The sequence below is a fragment of the Myotis davidii genome, unplaced genomic scaffold (genome assembly GCF_000327345.1).
Source record: "Myotis davidii unplaced genomic scaffold, ASM32734v1 scaffold217, whole genome shotgun sequence".
NCBI lineage: Eukaryota > Metazoa > Chordata > Mammalia > Chiroptera > Vespertilionidae > Myotis > Myotis davidii.
Window position 1 is genome coordinate 4,645,315 of NW_006290034.1, and position 15,799 is coordinate 4,661,113.

General features: G+C 35.9%; 1 protein-coding gene across 1 annotated transcript in view; it reads left to right on the forward strand.

The window, feature by feature from the left end:
- Positions 1–2,604: 2,604 nt before the first annotated feature.
- Positions 2,605–15,799, forward strand: part of STXBP3 (syntaxin binding protein 3) — a 25,402-nt gene continuing 12,207 nt past the window's right edge. The window contains exons 1-9 of the mRNA XM_006762950.2: positions 2,605–2,608; positions 2,994–3,043; positions 3,866–3,947; positions 5,927–6,003; positions 7,642–7,720; positions 9,057–9,157; positions 10,552–10,706; positions 12,140–12,230; positions 14,980–15,104. Coding sequence (XP_006763013.2) covers positions 2,605–2,608; positions 2,994–3,043; positions 3,866–3,947; positions 5,927–6,003; positions 7,642–7,720; positions 9,057–9,157; positions 10,552–10,706; positions 12,140–12,230; positions 14,980–15,104 — 764 coding nt within the window. The remainder of the gene's footprint in view (positions 2,609–2,993; positions 3,044–3,865; positions 3,948–5,926; positions 6,004–7,641; positions 7,721–9,056; positions 9,158–10,551; positions 10,707–12,139; positions 12,231–14,979; positions 15,105–15,799) is intronic.

Consider the following 15,799-nt stretch of genomic DNA (forward strand, 5'->3'; position numbering starts at 1 on the left):
CCCGTGCTCGGCGTGGCGGGGTGCAGAGCCGGGCCCGCCTGGGAAGGAGGAGCACGGAGCACGGAGGTCTGGGTTCTAGTTCCGGGCCTCCGCGAGCTCCGTGTGCCCAGGCAGCGCCACACCAGTGCCCGGCCTTGTGCCTCCCATCCCAGGGAGTAAAAACAAGCGTACGACGAGAAAGGAGAAGAAAAAAAGTTACCAAAACATCTTTTCAGAAACTGGATCATTGTCAGGTGGCATTTTGTGTTTTTTTTTTTAGATGTCCGAGGCTGGCCTTGAAGATGTGGTTATGTCTTAAGATTGCAAGGGCAGTTAAATATATTTATATGGCACAGGGTGATGAATTGTGTTGCATAAGTAACTTCCAAGCTGTAGAATGGTCCTTAGCATCAGCATTTATCAGAAAGAAAGAAAAAAAGGTTAATGATAGTCATTTCAGTCTTGATAGCGTGGAAAGTGGGCGAGAGAGGGAGCGTTTAGAGGTAACACAGGTCCCATCTAGTGCTGTTAGCATGAGGTGGCACCGGGGTGTCCGATGGAGTGTAAGATAAGACAGGAGACTGATGGGAGGAAAGAGGGATAATAGTTTAAAAATCCCTTGGGATTTTTAAAAAAATGTATTTTTATTGATTTCTGAAAGGAAGGGAGAGGCAGAGAGAGAGAGAGAAACATCAGTGATGAGAGACAGACAATCAGTGATCGCTGCCTCCTGCACGCCCCCACCACTGGGGATCGAGTCTGCAACCCAGGCATGCGCCCTAACCGGAAATTGAACCCGGGACTCTTCCATCCAAAGGCTGATGTTCTATCCACTGAGCCAAACTGGGTTAGGGCCCTTAGGATCTTTTTTTAAAAATGTGTTTTTATTGATTTTAGATAGAGAAACATTGATGTGAGAGAGAAACATCCATCCGTTGCTTCCTGTGCCGGACCCCGGGGATTGAACCTGCAACCTGGGCATGTGCCCTGACCTGACGTTTGAACCGGCGACCTTTCAGTGCACGGGAGGACGCTCAACCAAGTGATCCAGACTGGCCAGGGCGGTTCTTAGAGTCTTGGTGTAAATAGAAACATAACCGGAAATTCAAGATGATGTTCATTCAACATTTAGGGAGGAGAGAGAGAGAGAGAGAGAGAGAGAGAGAGAAAGAGAAAGGAGAGAAGGGGACGCCTGTGAGGTCTCTTAGTAAAAGGTGACAGGGTCTGAAGAAATGATGAAGGAATCTCCTTAGAGGTAGGAGAATCGTACATTTGACGGGGGAAAAGGTTTTGCTAGTTTGAAGGTAGTACAGTTAGGTATAGAAAGCTAAATAGCCTTCAGTTTACCCACAAACTAGGAGAAGGGAACAAGGTTTTGAACAATTACTCTGTGCCAGGCACTCTTATATTAAAACTTAATAAATTTTAATCTCTGATTCACAGCTGTTATAGCTGCACTATACAAAATAGTCAAAAGTCAAAACAACCCAAATGTCCATAGAAAAATAACGTGATCTGTTCACACAGTGGAATATCATTAGGTAATAAAAAGGGCGGGGAGGGGGTGAGAGAGAGAGAAACATCAGTGTGAAAGAGAAACATCAATCGATTATTTCCATAGGCGCCCCAACTGGGATTGAACCTGATTTTGGGGTCCTCTGGCTCTCAGATGGCCCGAGGACCCCATATACAGAAACTGCTCTCGGCAGGGGTGGGTGCTCCAACCCACTGAGCAACACCAGCCAGGGTTATACAGGGATTTTTAAAAAATATATCTTATTGATTTTTTACAGAGAGGAAGGGAGAGGGATAGAGTTAGAAACATTGATGAGAGAGAAACATCGATCAGCTGCCTCCTGCACACTTCCCACTGGGGATGTGCCCGCAACCAAGGTACATGCCCTTGACCGGAATTGAACCTGGGACCTTTCGGTCCACAGGCAGACGCTCTATCCACTGAGCCAAACCGGTCAGGGCTATACAGGGATTTTTGACTCCATGAAGGTGGTGCCCCTAACTCCCTGAGTTGTTCAAAAGTCAACTGTATATGGTATGCAAATTATGTCAATAAAGTTATTTAAAAAACAAACCTGATATAGCTATTATAGAAGTAGTTTTCACACCCTATATTAGTTTTGAAAACCATTGCAAGGAACATATTAGTAACTAGAGGCCCGATGCTTGAAATTCGTGCAAGAGTAGGTGCCTTGATCCTGCGCCTGCAGCCCTGACTTTGGTCTAATTAGCATATTACGATTTTATTATTATAGATTATTATAAACCAAGACTGAATATTTGTATCATAATGTGATACATGTTCTTGAAAATTGTAATCAATAGTAAATAGGAAGAAAAAACTTAGCCAGTTTTTTTTTAAATTCTCCTTTTTTTAATTTATTAATTTTTTAAAAAATTAATCCTGACCTGAGGAGATTTTTCCATTTGATTTTTAGAGGGAGTAGAAGGGAGGGGGAGAGACAAAGAGAGAAAATCAATGTGAGAGAGACATATAGATTTGTTGCCTCCTGCATGTGCCCTGACGTGCAACCAGGTATGTGCCCTTGGACTGGAATGGAACTGGTTAGGGCCACCGACCCAGTTTTGATGGTCAGATGTAATGTAGCAATGGGCTAGTTAGGGATTTTCCTATGGGTTTTTTGTTGTTGTTTTTTGTTTTTGCTTTCATTTTGTTTGGGATTTAAGTAAATAGGGAAAAACAAATTAGATAACACTTTCAGAAATATTTTCCAGATGTTTATGTACTTAAATGTATTGCCTTTTTTATTATTCTCTTATTCTCAAAAGTTTAAAAATGTAGTTTCAGTGTTAACCATATAGGTTAGGTGTTAAAGATAATTGCATTTTTACATAGAGTTTAACAAGTGTATATGCTTTCTATGTAGCTTAGCAGAATTTCATACTGGATATTTTCTCAGCCATCTTGGACTTTCTGAATAGTTATCCTATTATATTTCTAACTGTTGGTTAAGATTCCTACTTTTTTTTTTTTTCAGAAATTAAAGCAGCAGTGTTTGATGACTGCAAGAAAGAAGACGAATGGAAGGTAGAATTTGCATATTTTATTGCCCTTATATTGACCTTTATTATATTGTCCTTACTAAACTTCCATCAGCTATAGAGTCTGGAACCACTTGGTTCAAATCTTAGTTTCACTTAATAGCTGTGGCTTCTTGGGCAAATTACTTGATCTCTCCATGCCCCTGTTTCCTTGTCTATAAAATGGGGATGGTAGTACCTCATAGAGTAGTTGTTAATATTAAAATGAATTAATCCATGTAAAATGCTTAGAACAGTGCCTGGAACAAGTATTCTTCAAGTGGCATTTTATAATTTTAGGAAAACTTGTTAAACATAACATTTAAATTGAATGTTCTCTGCTTCAGAGTGGAAAATTTCCATTTGCTCACTTGTATATAATACTACATCTATATATAAAGAAACAGTCTCTAGGTCAATGATGGTGAACCTTTTGAGCTTGGCGTGTCAGCATTTTGAAAAACCCTCACTTAACTCTGGTGCCTTGTCACATATAGAAATTTTTTGATACTATTTGCAACCGTAGTAAAACAAAGACTTATATTTTTGATATTTATTTTATATATTTAAATGCCATTTAACAAAGAAAAATCAACCAAAAAAATGAGTTCGCGTGTCACCTCTGACACATGTGTCATAGGTTCGCCATCACTGCTCTAGGTCATGCTTGTTAAAAGATGAGTTGAGATCATTTTGCCTACTGTCCTCATTTTAATTTTATGTTGTAAAAGGATTATAAGTTTGAATATGTTTAATGGATTAAATTATTTTGTGTGAATTTTTAGCAATTAAATGCTTATACTATTTTTTCATTTATATTCAATTTAAGATAATGCTTTTAGATGAATTTACCACTAAGCTTTTGGCATCGTGTTGCAAAATGACAGATCTTCTAGCAGAGGGTATCACTGGTAAGTGTTACCAATACTCATCATGAAAACATTTTTATTGTGATTGGGAAAGTTTGAAGTATTGATAAATTTTAGTTAGTAATTGTGTTTCTAAGGGGGTTATGGTTTTGTTTTTAATAACTGTAGCCTTAATAATTACACTGGACATTCTTTTCTCTGTGAGTCTTTAGAATAACCTCTGTAAGTTAGGTCTTTTTTTCCCTCTCAGCTGAGACATATATTTAAGTGCTTCTAGCCAAGACAAAGTCAGTTGCCCTGTTGAGTGAGTTCTCAAAATTTTCTTTTAAATCCTCATCCCAGGATATATTTATTGATTTTAGAGAGATGAACGGAGAGAGAGCGAGAGAGAAAAGGGGGAACAAACAAGCAATCATCAGTGTGGGAGAGAAACATTGATCGGTTGCATCCCGCAGGTGTTCCAACTTGGGATCGAACTGGTCACCTTTTGGTATATGAAGCGAGGACCCAACCAACTGAGCCACACTGGCCAGGGCAATAATATTTACTTTTTGATATTTATATATAAAATAATCTTTTATTGTTGGTTACATATTCAGTTTGTAATCTTTACTACCTTCAGTGGAAAAAGCTCTAAACTGGAAATCAGAAGATGAAAGCCTTGATTTCTCTATTGTTGGATAAGTATAATATGGATAAGCCACTTAAGTTTTTTAAGTTCCCGGAGGATATTCTGATGTGCAACTAGAGTGAGAACCATTTGGTAATAAGTGTGAAAGTACTATGAAACTACAGAACCATTTTGCACTATAAGGAGGTTTTACTGAATTTTTGTAGATTATTACTGTTTCTTACTGTTTGTTCAGTATTGATAGCAGAGGCCTGATGCACAAAATTTATGCAAGGGTAGGCCTTCCTTCCCCTGGATGCTTGCACTGGCTTCCCTCCGGCTACTGGCTGGCACCCGGGCTTCCCCCTCGATTGATCACCCTGCAGGCCAGTGGCCTGGGCCTCCCTCTGCAGGGTGATTGTGGGGCTATGGCGGCCTCCTTCCCCCACCAATAGCATCGCACCAACCTTGGCTGGCCTGGCAGCAGTGCGTGTCATAGTGTGGTCGTCTGGGTGGTCATTCCGCTGTTTGGTTGATTTGCATATTAGCTTTTATTATTCTAGATATTTTTCAATGAAAGGATTCTGTGGCCAAGTAAGTTTGGGAAATAGCATTAAACAAAGCTAAACAAGATTCTTTAGGGCTTTTTGGAGTTTTTTATATGCCGCCGGGTACAGGTACAGTATTCAGTTTTCTAAACTTATTTGGCCACAGAAAGCTTTTGTTGAAGAGCATTTTGTAGGACTGTATACCATGGAGCACATGCCTCTGGACTGTCCTCCAGAGTTCCCTAGGTTTACTGTGTTTTTTTGTTTTTGTTTTTATACTTTATAATACTAATGTATGGTTTTACAAGAATAAGAGTTAATTTGGGAATTATTTAAAGGATATATAGAACTATAGTTAAAAGCGGGCTCTGGAGTTGGACAGGTCTGCGTGGGAATTCTGTCTGTGTCACTTGGACACGTTACCTCAGTTTCTTCATTTGTAAAATACTTATACGGTTATCATGACGTTTAACAGATAATTCATGTGAAGTGCTTAGCCTGGTGTCGGTATCATATCGCTATTATTATAGTAGAGTATTTTTAAAAATAAACACATATTTTAATTTTTAATGCATTTTCTTGGTTTCTTCATGGCCTGTTGATTGCTTATGCTGGTAGACCTAACTATGAAATAGCTGCTTTATCTTTTTATTCTCATGATGAGCACTTAGCCCAGAGTTTAATTTTAAGGAAAACACATTTTAAGACTTCTATACTTTACCAAATGAAGACAAAAGGTTAAACCCAAGATATGCAAATCTGTTTCTCTATTATTATAAGTAAGAAGTACAATAAGGTTTATTTTTAAAATGTTTTGAATGTATAACTATTTGGTTATAAAAAATGACTTTCTTTTTTGTTAGTTGTGGAGAATATTTATAAGATTCGGGAACCTGTCAGACAGATGAAAGCTCTTTATTTTATCTCTCCAACATCAAAGGTGAGTATTTTGAATCTTTAAAAAGTATGTTCTTTAATATTTTCACTGTTGACATGATTTTCTCATAGAAAAATCAAGGTAATAAAATACTCTTTATTAGAAAAATAGTGACACAAACTGGTTTGCTTAGGGGAAAGTATTTCTGTTAGAAGATTGTTTTATTTGCACTCTTCTCACTAAGAATATGTAAGTGAAAAAATTCCTATCTCCCCCATGAAATATGAAAGCAGAATTTAATTGTATAAATTATTAGAGTTTCTTTGAATTATTTGTTACTTTTACAGTTCCTATTCAGCCATAATTGTTAAGAGTATGGAAATGTACTTAAAAGAAATAGTCTTGGATTAATCGATTTATCTTAGTTACTTCTCTATATACATGATGTATGTATGTATGTATGTGTGTGTGTGATTTTTTTTATGTTAAAGGAATTTCTTTGGTTTGTAATTGAGCAACCACTCATCTAAGTGGGTGAAGCTGCTAGGGAGAGGAAGTTCAGTAAGAATAAAGAAAATGTGCATCTAGCAAAATGTAGCTACTTGGAGAGAAGGCTGACAATTTGAACAGAGAAATAGTATACAGAATGAGATTCTAGTTAGCACATAAAAAGCTTTCTGAAGCTCAAAAGTATAGGATTTCTCAATTAAATAGTTAATTGAAGAAGAGGATAATTACTGTTGAAATTTGAATAATAGCCTAGAACAGTGGTCGGCAAACTGCGGCTCGAGAGCCACATGCGGCTCTTTGGCCCCTTGAGTGCGGCTCTTCCACAAAATATCACCTGCGGGCACACACGTACAGTGCGATTGAAACTTCGTGGCCCATGCGCAGAAGTCGGTATTTTGTGGAAGAGCCACACTCAAGGGGCCAAAGAGCCGCATGTGGCTCACGAGCCGCAGTTTGCTGACGACTGGCCTAGAAGATCAGAATGGACTATCTCAAAGCAAAAATAAAACAAAGTCCTGGAAATAATGGGGGAAAGAGACTTGGAGGATAGATCCATGAGATCTATCAGAAATACGGATCTAGGAGTTCCGGAAGGAGAAAAAGGAAGAGGAAGGAGAGAATATTAAATCTCTGTTATTTTTTACTTTCAGACCACTGTATCTTTAAAGCTAGCAGTGTTAAGTCAGATTCCACCATACTGTATTACTTCCTATTCCTCCTCCTTGCAGTCATCTACCCCCTTCTGGGTTTTCATTCTAGTCTCTTGACAGTTTCAGCTCCTAGCTCACTGTCACTCTCTTCGACACTTCTCCAGTGGTGGTGTCAGAGGTTTCAGTATCTGTGTGGCTAATTCTTCGAGTACGTTCGCTAACTTTCGGTTCCTTCATCTATTGTTTTCAGTGGTCTTGTCTTCTGTGTTACTGCTGCTTCCCAGCCACGTGATCGATCATTCCTAGAACTTCTCCTCGCCAAATAGCCTCTGTTCATACATATCACCTTGATCTTAGTAGGTTTCTAGCTGCCACTGGCTAAACAACATAGCATCTTACAAAATAAGTTTATAAATTAAACTTCTACACAGTTAAGGTTTTATTTTATCATCGAAATAAAATAATCTCAGTTATTTCAAAAGCTAGTATACTTAAATTAGTATTTAATAAAATATATATTGACATCTAACTTTTTTTTAAGTCTGTAGACTGTTTTTTACGTGACTTTCCAAGTAAGTCGGAGAGTAAATATAAAGCGGCATACATATACTTCACTGACTGTAAGTAGCTTTGTAAAAGTCATTGCTTCATTATTTAAAATCCTTATGCATGCCAATGCTAGTGACTTTCTACTTATTCTAATTAGGTTACAAAAAATAAAAAATATATGATCATATATATCCTAATTCATGATAAAGCGATAGAAAATTAAAAGAAATCATCCCAAAGTAGTTTCAAAAGAATCATTTTTGCTGGTATACAGAGGTGGAGGGCTGGTGGAGAGGCCATGCAAATTATGTGCTGACGACAAGAAGAATTCTTTTTTAAATTGAAGTTTCAATTGGGGATTTGATTATATAATTAGAAATAAGACCCTTTGGGAGGGCACTAGAGAAGTTGCCCCTGTTTGGCTAGTAGTAAGGGAGAAAATCAATCACATTTCTCTTACTATGTCATATGTTCAGATAGAAAGCCCCTAAACGAAAGAATACAGAGAAGTCCAGAGACACATCTTATTCTGCTTTATGTTGTTATATTACATAATTACATTGCAAAATAAAAATGTCATTGATCTAAGTTAGGTCTTGGTCTCTGCTATTATTTTAAGTAGTATATTATTATTCCTGTTAATTATTATTTATGTCATGCCTACTAGTAGTTTGCATTTTTTAAAAAAATGCTATCCCATAAGTATTTGTCACTTAGGTAGCCTTATACAGAAATTCATGTCTATGAAATTTGGTAAATTTTAATGAATGTGAAGCCTCTTTTAACTTAAGGAATCTTGAGGCTAAATAACTCCGTTTAAAAGCCACTCCATGTTAGCAGCCAATGGCTGATATTCTAACCTAGATTTAATGGAACTGTAAACAGGTAAGTTAAAAAGGGGAAGAAAAAAAAAAAGGCTCTAAGGTCCAGAACTTACTAGTTTAGAATTTCCTGACATCAGAGAAGTTCTTTTAATTAAAGTAGAATTAACAGTTTGTGTGGTATGGTTACACCTAGTGGCCAACTTAGAAAAGTAGTGCAAACTCTTAAGAAGTTCTGAAAATCGTAGAAAATTTGTTAAGTAATGAGTTAAGATTTTATTTTCCTTCCTGACAGTTTTAGTTTGCTGTGTTAGCAGCTACCTAAGGAAATATGTTTTAGGTTATGGTGGATATGAATGGTGAAAACAGAATTTCTGGAAAGTCCCTCTTGACTAGAGTACATCTGCTCTGTAAAGTGAAGAACAATATTTATGTATTATTTCTGTTCTCATGATAAATTACATTATAAAAGTCAGTAATTTATATGTAAAATAAATGTTCCTAGGTGTTAAAATGATTTATCCCAAAGAGAAAAAATTTAGATGGAGTTATATGCTTTGATTTTTTTTTCTTTTTTTCCTCTCAGTTTGCCCTGATAGTCTCTTTAACAAAATTAAGTCTTCTTGTTCCAAGTCAATAAGAAGATGTAAAGAAATAAATATTTCCTTCATTCCACTTGAATCTCAGGTACTTTCTGTTGTTGTTTTTTTAAATTTTAGTTCATAATAGATTTTAAAATTTTGTTTGAGCTTATTTGTTATTAAGGTATATTTTGCTTATATACTTTATATATTTGTAATGTTTTACTTATTAGGTATTTGGTGAATTTTGAATAGTCCACAAATAAACATTTCCCACGATGAAGGGAAGAATATGAGTGCTTTATTAGAATATAACATGAATAATGAAAGTGGAGCTTAAATTTCACATCTGCCACTAGGTCCTGTGTATGTCAAGTTTTATAGCACGGATTATGAGATCAAATGATTTTGAGTACAACCTTTATTAGATGGCTGAGCAGCACAGACACAAGGTTCTGCTACAGCTGGATCTCAGTCCATGTTCAGGCAGCTGCTGGTTGTGATGGCTTAGGTGCAGAGGAATGAATGACTGTGTGTGAAAGGAAATGCAAGGAAGTTGATTCATAATTCATCAGTTAACCTACAGTGGTTTTACATACCTACTTTTACACTAAATTCATTATCTTAGGCCAGGAGGGATCACAGTTGTTTTTAAAAAAATAAAAATTAGTTTAGTGAGGAACCCTCAACCCTAGTTAGAGAGCTCCTTCTTTCATATTCTTCAAGTAACACAGTAATAGTAAATCTCTAATCCTATTCTTTGCACGTAAGTAAATGCTTTTGTTAGTTGAATAAATATGTCTGTAAGGTCAGAGTATATATGATAAGACCAATGGCACATTGTTGTGTCTTATTAGGAAGTATATCGCTATTTTAAGGACATGAAGAATATAAGCTAAAGATATATATCAACTATGGAAAATTTCTAGGTGATTCTCTAGAAGATTTTTAGTGTATGCAAATTTATAGACCAATTTTGGCTTTGTTGTATTTCTTTGTGCTAGGTATTAGATCTTTTTCAAAATTAACTTTAGAGAGAGAAGAGGGGAGAGAGAGATAAAAACATCATTGATAGGCTGCCTCCTACGCGCCCCTTACTGGGAATCGAACTCAGTGACTTCTTTCTGCATGGGTTGACACTAAACCACTGAGCCACATCGGCTGGCCCAGTTACTAGATTTTTATTTTAGTTTGACTACCTCGGATTCCTTCAGCTGTTGCACAGGTAATGAAAAGCAAACAGTGCTATCTGTTTATGAAACAAGAACTGAAGGAAAGAGGTAGACTAAGCAGGAAAGGAGAGTGAGAAAGGAAAGGGTGAAATCCAAATGACAGAGAAAATGAGATTTGATTAAGGTAAAGACACAGTTGTTTCAGAAAACAGCATGGTTAGTGCAAGTATTTTTTTTAATGGCCCAAATAATAGCCGCATTTTTCTTGATATATTTTTATAAATCAAGTCTCCACATTGACAGTGTAACTTTTTTTGGCCTCACTTAGGTATACACTCTTGATGTACCAGATGCATTCTATTACTGTTACAGTCCAGATCCCAGTAATGCAAATGGAAAAGATGCTGTAATGGAAGCTATGGCTGAGCAGATAGTTACCGTATGTGCTAGCCTTGATGAAAATCCCGGAGTAAGGTATAAAAGGTAAGGTGCTTATAGTGTCTGTTCATGTTATGTTTTCTATTTGTTCTCCGGTATAGAGGTAAGTAATGTCTGTGCAGGTGGATTAGCAGAATTTTCCTTGTAAGATTGTGCTGTAATTACAGATTTCAAGTGTGAGGTTTAAATTTCAGAGTAACTAATAGCCTCTGTTACCGAATTTCAGTGCTTAAATTTGGTTTGATTTACAAGCATTTTTTTTCATGAGTTTAAGGAATGCTTAGAGGAAATGTCTTTGTTGTCATATAGGAGCTACAGTCTGACATTTATTATTTTATATATTATTTATTTTTATAATTATTATTTTTTATTCTCACCCAAGGATATGTTTTTCATTGATTCAGAGGAAGGGAGGGAGAAGGAGAGAGAAACATTGATGTGAGAGAGAAACATCTGTCATTTTCCTCCCATATGTGCCCTGACTGGGAATCGAACCTGTGACCCTTTGGTGCATGGGACAACATTCTAACCAACTGAGCCACACCAGCTAGGGCCCAGCAATTATACTTTTAGATGTAATGTATCTCGAGAAACATGTTCATGGCGATATATGTACAAAGATGTTTATTTCAGTGTTGTTTGCAATAGGATAGGATAGAATTGAGAATGATTTAAAGACCCATCTTTAGAGGAATGGGAATGACTATATAGCATCCAGTATAATTATTTGATAGACATATATAGAGAGAGAACTAAAATGAATAAATTTGATGTATGTGCCAATGTAAATAGGTCTCATATATATAACAGTAAAAACCTACCCTGATAAAACATATATAGTCCAGCCGGTGTGGCTCAATGGATTGAGCCTCGTCCCATGCTCCAAAAGGTTATCAGTTCGATTCCCAGTCAGGGCATATGCCCGAGTTGCAGGCTTGATCCCCAATAGGGAGTGTGCAGGGGGCAGCTGATCAATGTTTCTTTCCCTCTCCCTTCCTGTCTCTCAAAAAAATCAATAAAAACATTAAAAAAAAAAAAGAAAGGTGATGCTTGTTACCAGGTCTACTCCTCCCTGTATTGCAAAAATCCAAAATAACACACACATATATATAAATAAATAACAGTATTGGCAGGAAGAATACACATCGAATTCATAACAGTGGTTTCCTTGGGAGTGGGGAGGTGGGAGGTAGAGGTAGGGGAGAAGACCAGGAATTGAAAGGGAAATAAAGGGAACTGTAATTTTATTTATAATATTTCCTTTATATTAAAAAATCAAAAGCACATACAATAAGGTTTACATTTATAAAATCCAGACAAAATTAGTATAACATATTTGATATATTATTATCTGAAGTTTTCCATTTTATAAAATTTATTAAATTAATAAATTGCATGGTTTAATTTTAAAATTCAACTTTATGATATTGTAAAGTATCTTGAAAGAAAGATAAGTGAACATTTTTTTCCATTTCTAGTAAACCTCTAAATAATGCCAGTAAACTTGCCCAACTTGTTGAAAAAAAACTTGAAAACTACTACAAGACTGACGAAAAGAGCCTAATAAAGGTAATGTATATAAGGCAGGTAGTGATTATGCGTAAAGTCTGACTTATTTCTTTATAAACCAATGAAGCTATTGTTTATTTTTCATTATTGATTTGGGAATCATTAATATAGATGGAAGTAGAAACTGTAACATACAGTGGGGTTTAGTGGGGAAGATATGGGTTTTGCAGTTACTGTGTCCAAATCCTGGTCTGCCATTTAATTAACACATTGTTTGCGGGTAGTTTTTATCACGCGCTAACAGGTGACGTGGGCCATTTTTGCTAATTTTTTGCGCAAATGGCAACGTTCAGTAAAATTACGATAACTCTAGTTTACGTATTTATACGTTACCCGCATTCTACCGCTAGTCTATAAAAAACGTATTAATACGTGTCCCGCACTCTACTACCAGTCAACATATAACGTATAAGTAAAATGTATAAATACGTTTCCCGCATACAATGTGTTAATAGATATGTCAATTTGGGAAAATTATGTAACTTTCCTATGCCTAAGTTTTCTTATCTACAAATTGGGAATAATGAGATAATACCTATTTTATAAAGGAGTGAGAGGGTTAAATGAGTTAATATATATAAAGCTCTTAGAAGAAACAGTCAATAAATACAGTTACTCCTGTTATTACTAGCTCTGTGACCTTGGACAAGATTATTTATTCTGAGTTGTATTTTTATCTGTGAAATGGATAATATAACATATGCCTTGCTTGGTTGGTATGAAGATTAGGTGAGTTAACATGTGTTTGGCACATATGGTAGTTTAATGATTGGCAACTGTTACTATTTTATGAAGATAGTATAAAGTAATCAAAGAGTAAGGTCCAAACCCAGGGAATAGCAGCATTTAGGCATGGTTGGAAAATGAAGATCCTGACAGAGGTGGTGCCCAGAGGGCAGGGAAGCCATGTTACAGTAGCTAAGGAAGAAACTAGATTGTTGAGAAGAGGAGGTGGTTAAGGAAACCATCAGTTACAATGCTGTGTGATAAGTGGAATGAGAAGGATACAGAGAATGTAATGGGAACATAGGCTGGCACTCACTCTGATTCTACTGGCGTTCTGGAAGGCATCCTGGAGGAAGAGGCCCTTGCGCTTCAAGAATGAGTGTAAGTGATAGAAGGAATTGTCTTGCTTGGATAACAGGCTATTTTGGGCAGAGGCCTAGAGAAAAAGGCAAAATTCACAATCTCACACCTTGGCTAGCATGGAGGGTTTATAGCTTAGACATATTGTTAGTTTAGAAATTTAAAAGTTACTAGTTTTTGCTTTGGAGGTTTAGCAAAAGCCGTTGTTGGTTGTAGTTATGAAGACAATGGCTCAGTACACATAGCATAGTAAGTAGTCAGTAAATGTTTATTGAATGAGGGAAGAGATATACAATCAATATATTTGTAAATATCCTTTGTTCCTTCATGATTTCAGTGAAAAAAAAGGCAAAATCCACAAAAATATATAAATAAAACTCATCTTTTCCATTCTTCCTTCCTGAAAACTACACTTTCTTTCAAATGTTTGATACCTTTCTTTCCTTATTCAAGGTCATGATAAAGTGTCACCTCCTTTTTGAAGCCTTTCCTGACTCTTCAGGTCCAGTGAGGCTTCTTCCCACATCCTGCCATAACCCTGAGCCCCGATACAGCAGTTGTTTTTCCTGTTCATGTTTCTGAAGACTCCGAATGTACATGTATTGAGGGCTCATGCAGTGCCAGGGTGTTCTAAGTGTTTCATGGTATAATTACATTTAATCTTCATAATGATCTTATAAGCAAGGTTCTTATTATATTTTCCAGTGAGAATACTGAGATATTATTAACAAGTTAAGCAATTTACCCAAAGTCATACAGCAAGAAAGTGGTCAAGGCTGGACTCAAACCCAGATCTATCTGATTCCCAGAGGATGTGCTCTTAACCAGTAGACCATAAGGTTTATTTAAATGAGTGAATAGTTAATTAAACACTTTTCAAAGATCTAGCCTATGTAATTTACCTCTGCTGTATGTAAATAAATAGGAAATGTTTGTCTAATGAGTTGTAGGTATCTTACTGCTTTAAATAATCCAAATAATTTATAACTTAAAATAGCGTATGAAAGATATTGGTATTAATTATTTTTCCCCAACACTATTCACTGTTTAATGATTAATGCTGCTTGTGAATGAATGAAAATAAGGCTTTCATTAAGATTTAGCATCTCAGCTGGTATCAGTATTATCTTTTTAAATAGCATGATGGTTAAGAGCACAGGCTGTGGAGTGACTCTGACCTGGGTTTGAATCTCCCTTCTGCCACTTACTAGCTATGTGATTTGGGCAAGTTATTTAAGCCTTTCTGCCCTCATTATCAAATGGAGATGAGAATACTTGTCCTTTAGGGTTGCTATATAAGAATTAACTAATATATGTACTTCCTACTTAGCAAAAAGCTCAAGTAATGGCTACTTTTCATAATTTGTTAGTTTTAGTGCTTACGGAGCTGAACTCCTAAGAAAATAGACTTAATGCAAGCCAAATGTTATTTTTTAAAAGGAATGTTCACAGTATTGAGCATATCCTCAATCTAATTATGAAAACTTTTGGTTTTGTAGTTTGGTTCCTCCCCTACCCCCTATTCTGCCACTCAGCTTTTTCCTTTTTAATATATAATGACAGAACTTAGGAAAAGTCTGCCTTTGTTTTCTAAGTTAGTATAAAAATGTGTTCACACAAAGAAATGGAAGTTTTTTAAGATAATTTTATCTTGTTATTTCAGGGTAAAACTCATTCCCAGCTCATAATAATTGACCGTGGCTTTGATCCTGTGTCCACTGTCCTGCATGAACTGACGTTTCAGGCAATGGCATATGATCTACTGCCGATTGAGAATGATACATACAAGCAAGTATAACTCCAAGGGCATCTATAGGGCATAAACAAACAGGATAAGATATGAGCAATTAATGGTTCTTGTAGGCACTAGAAATCTAAAGTCTCTGTAACCTTTTTTATTCAGGGCCTTTATCCTTCTCTTCTCCTGTAATCAGAATATATTTAAAATGTCTTAACCTTGTAAGTTAATGGGTAATTTGATGACTTTGAAGCTTTTTTGGTGTATTTGCTTGAGTATAGTAGAAAAAAGTGAAAATTAGTTTTCTGAAATTTTAGGTTTAATTTAGTAATTTTAATAGATTAAAAATATCCAAACACTTATGATAATTATACTTAGTATTTTTTCTTAAATATTATTAAATTAATTTTGTATTTTTCTTTCTTATATTATACTTTTATTTGCCTATTGGTCAAACTCAGGCATTGTCTATTTGTTTTATTAGATGACATACAGAAATCAATATACCTATTTTTTCTAATTTAAAAGTAGCTTCAAGCAGTTTATTCAGAATTTTCAAAAGAGATTATTACCTCTCATCCTTTAGGTCTCTAACCCTGCATTGCTTAAGAAATTTACAAAAGAATTAAACTGATGAACACGAAAGAATTTGGTTTCAGACTTTAGACATACACTTCAGACATTATGCAGTGTGTAGCACAAAGAGCTCAAGTAATGGGTACTTTTCATAAATTATATTAGCTTT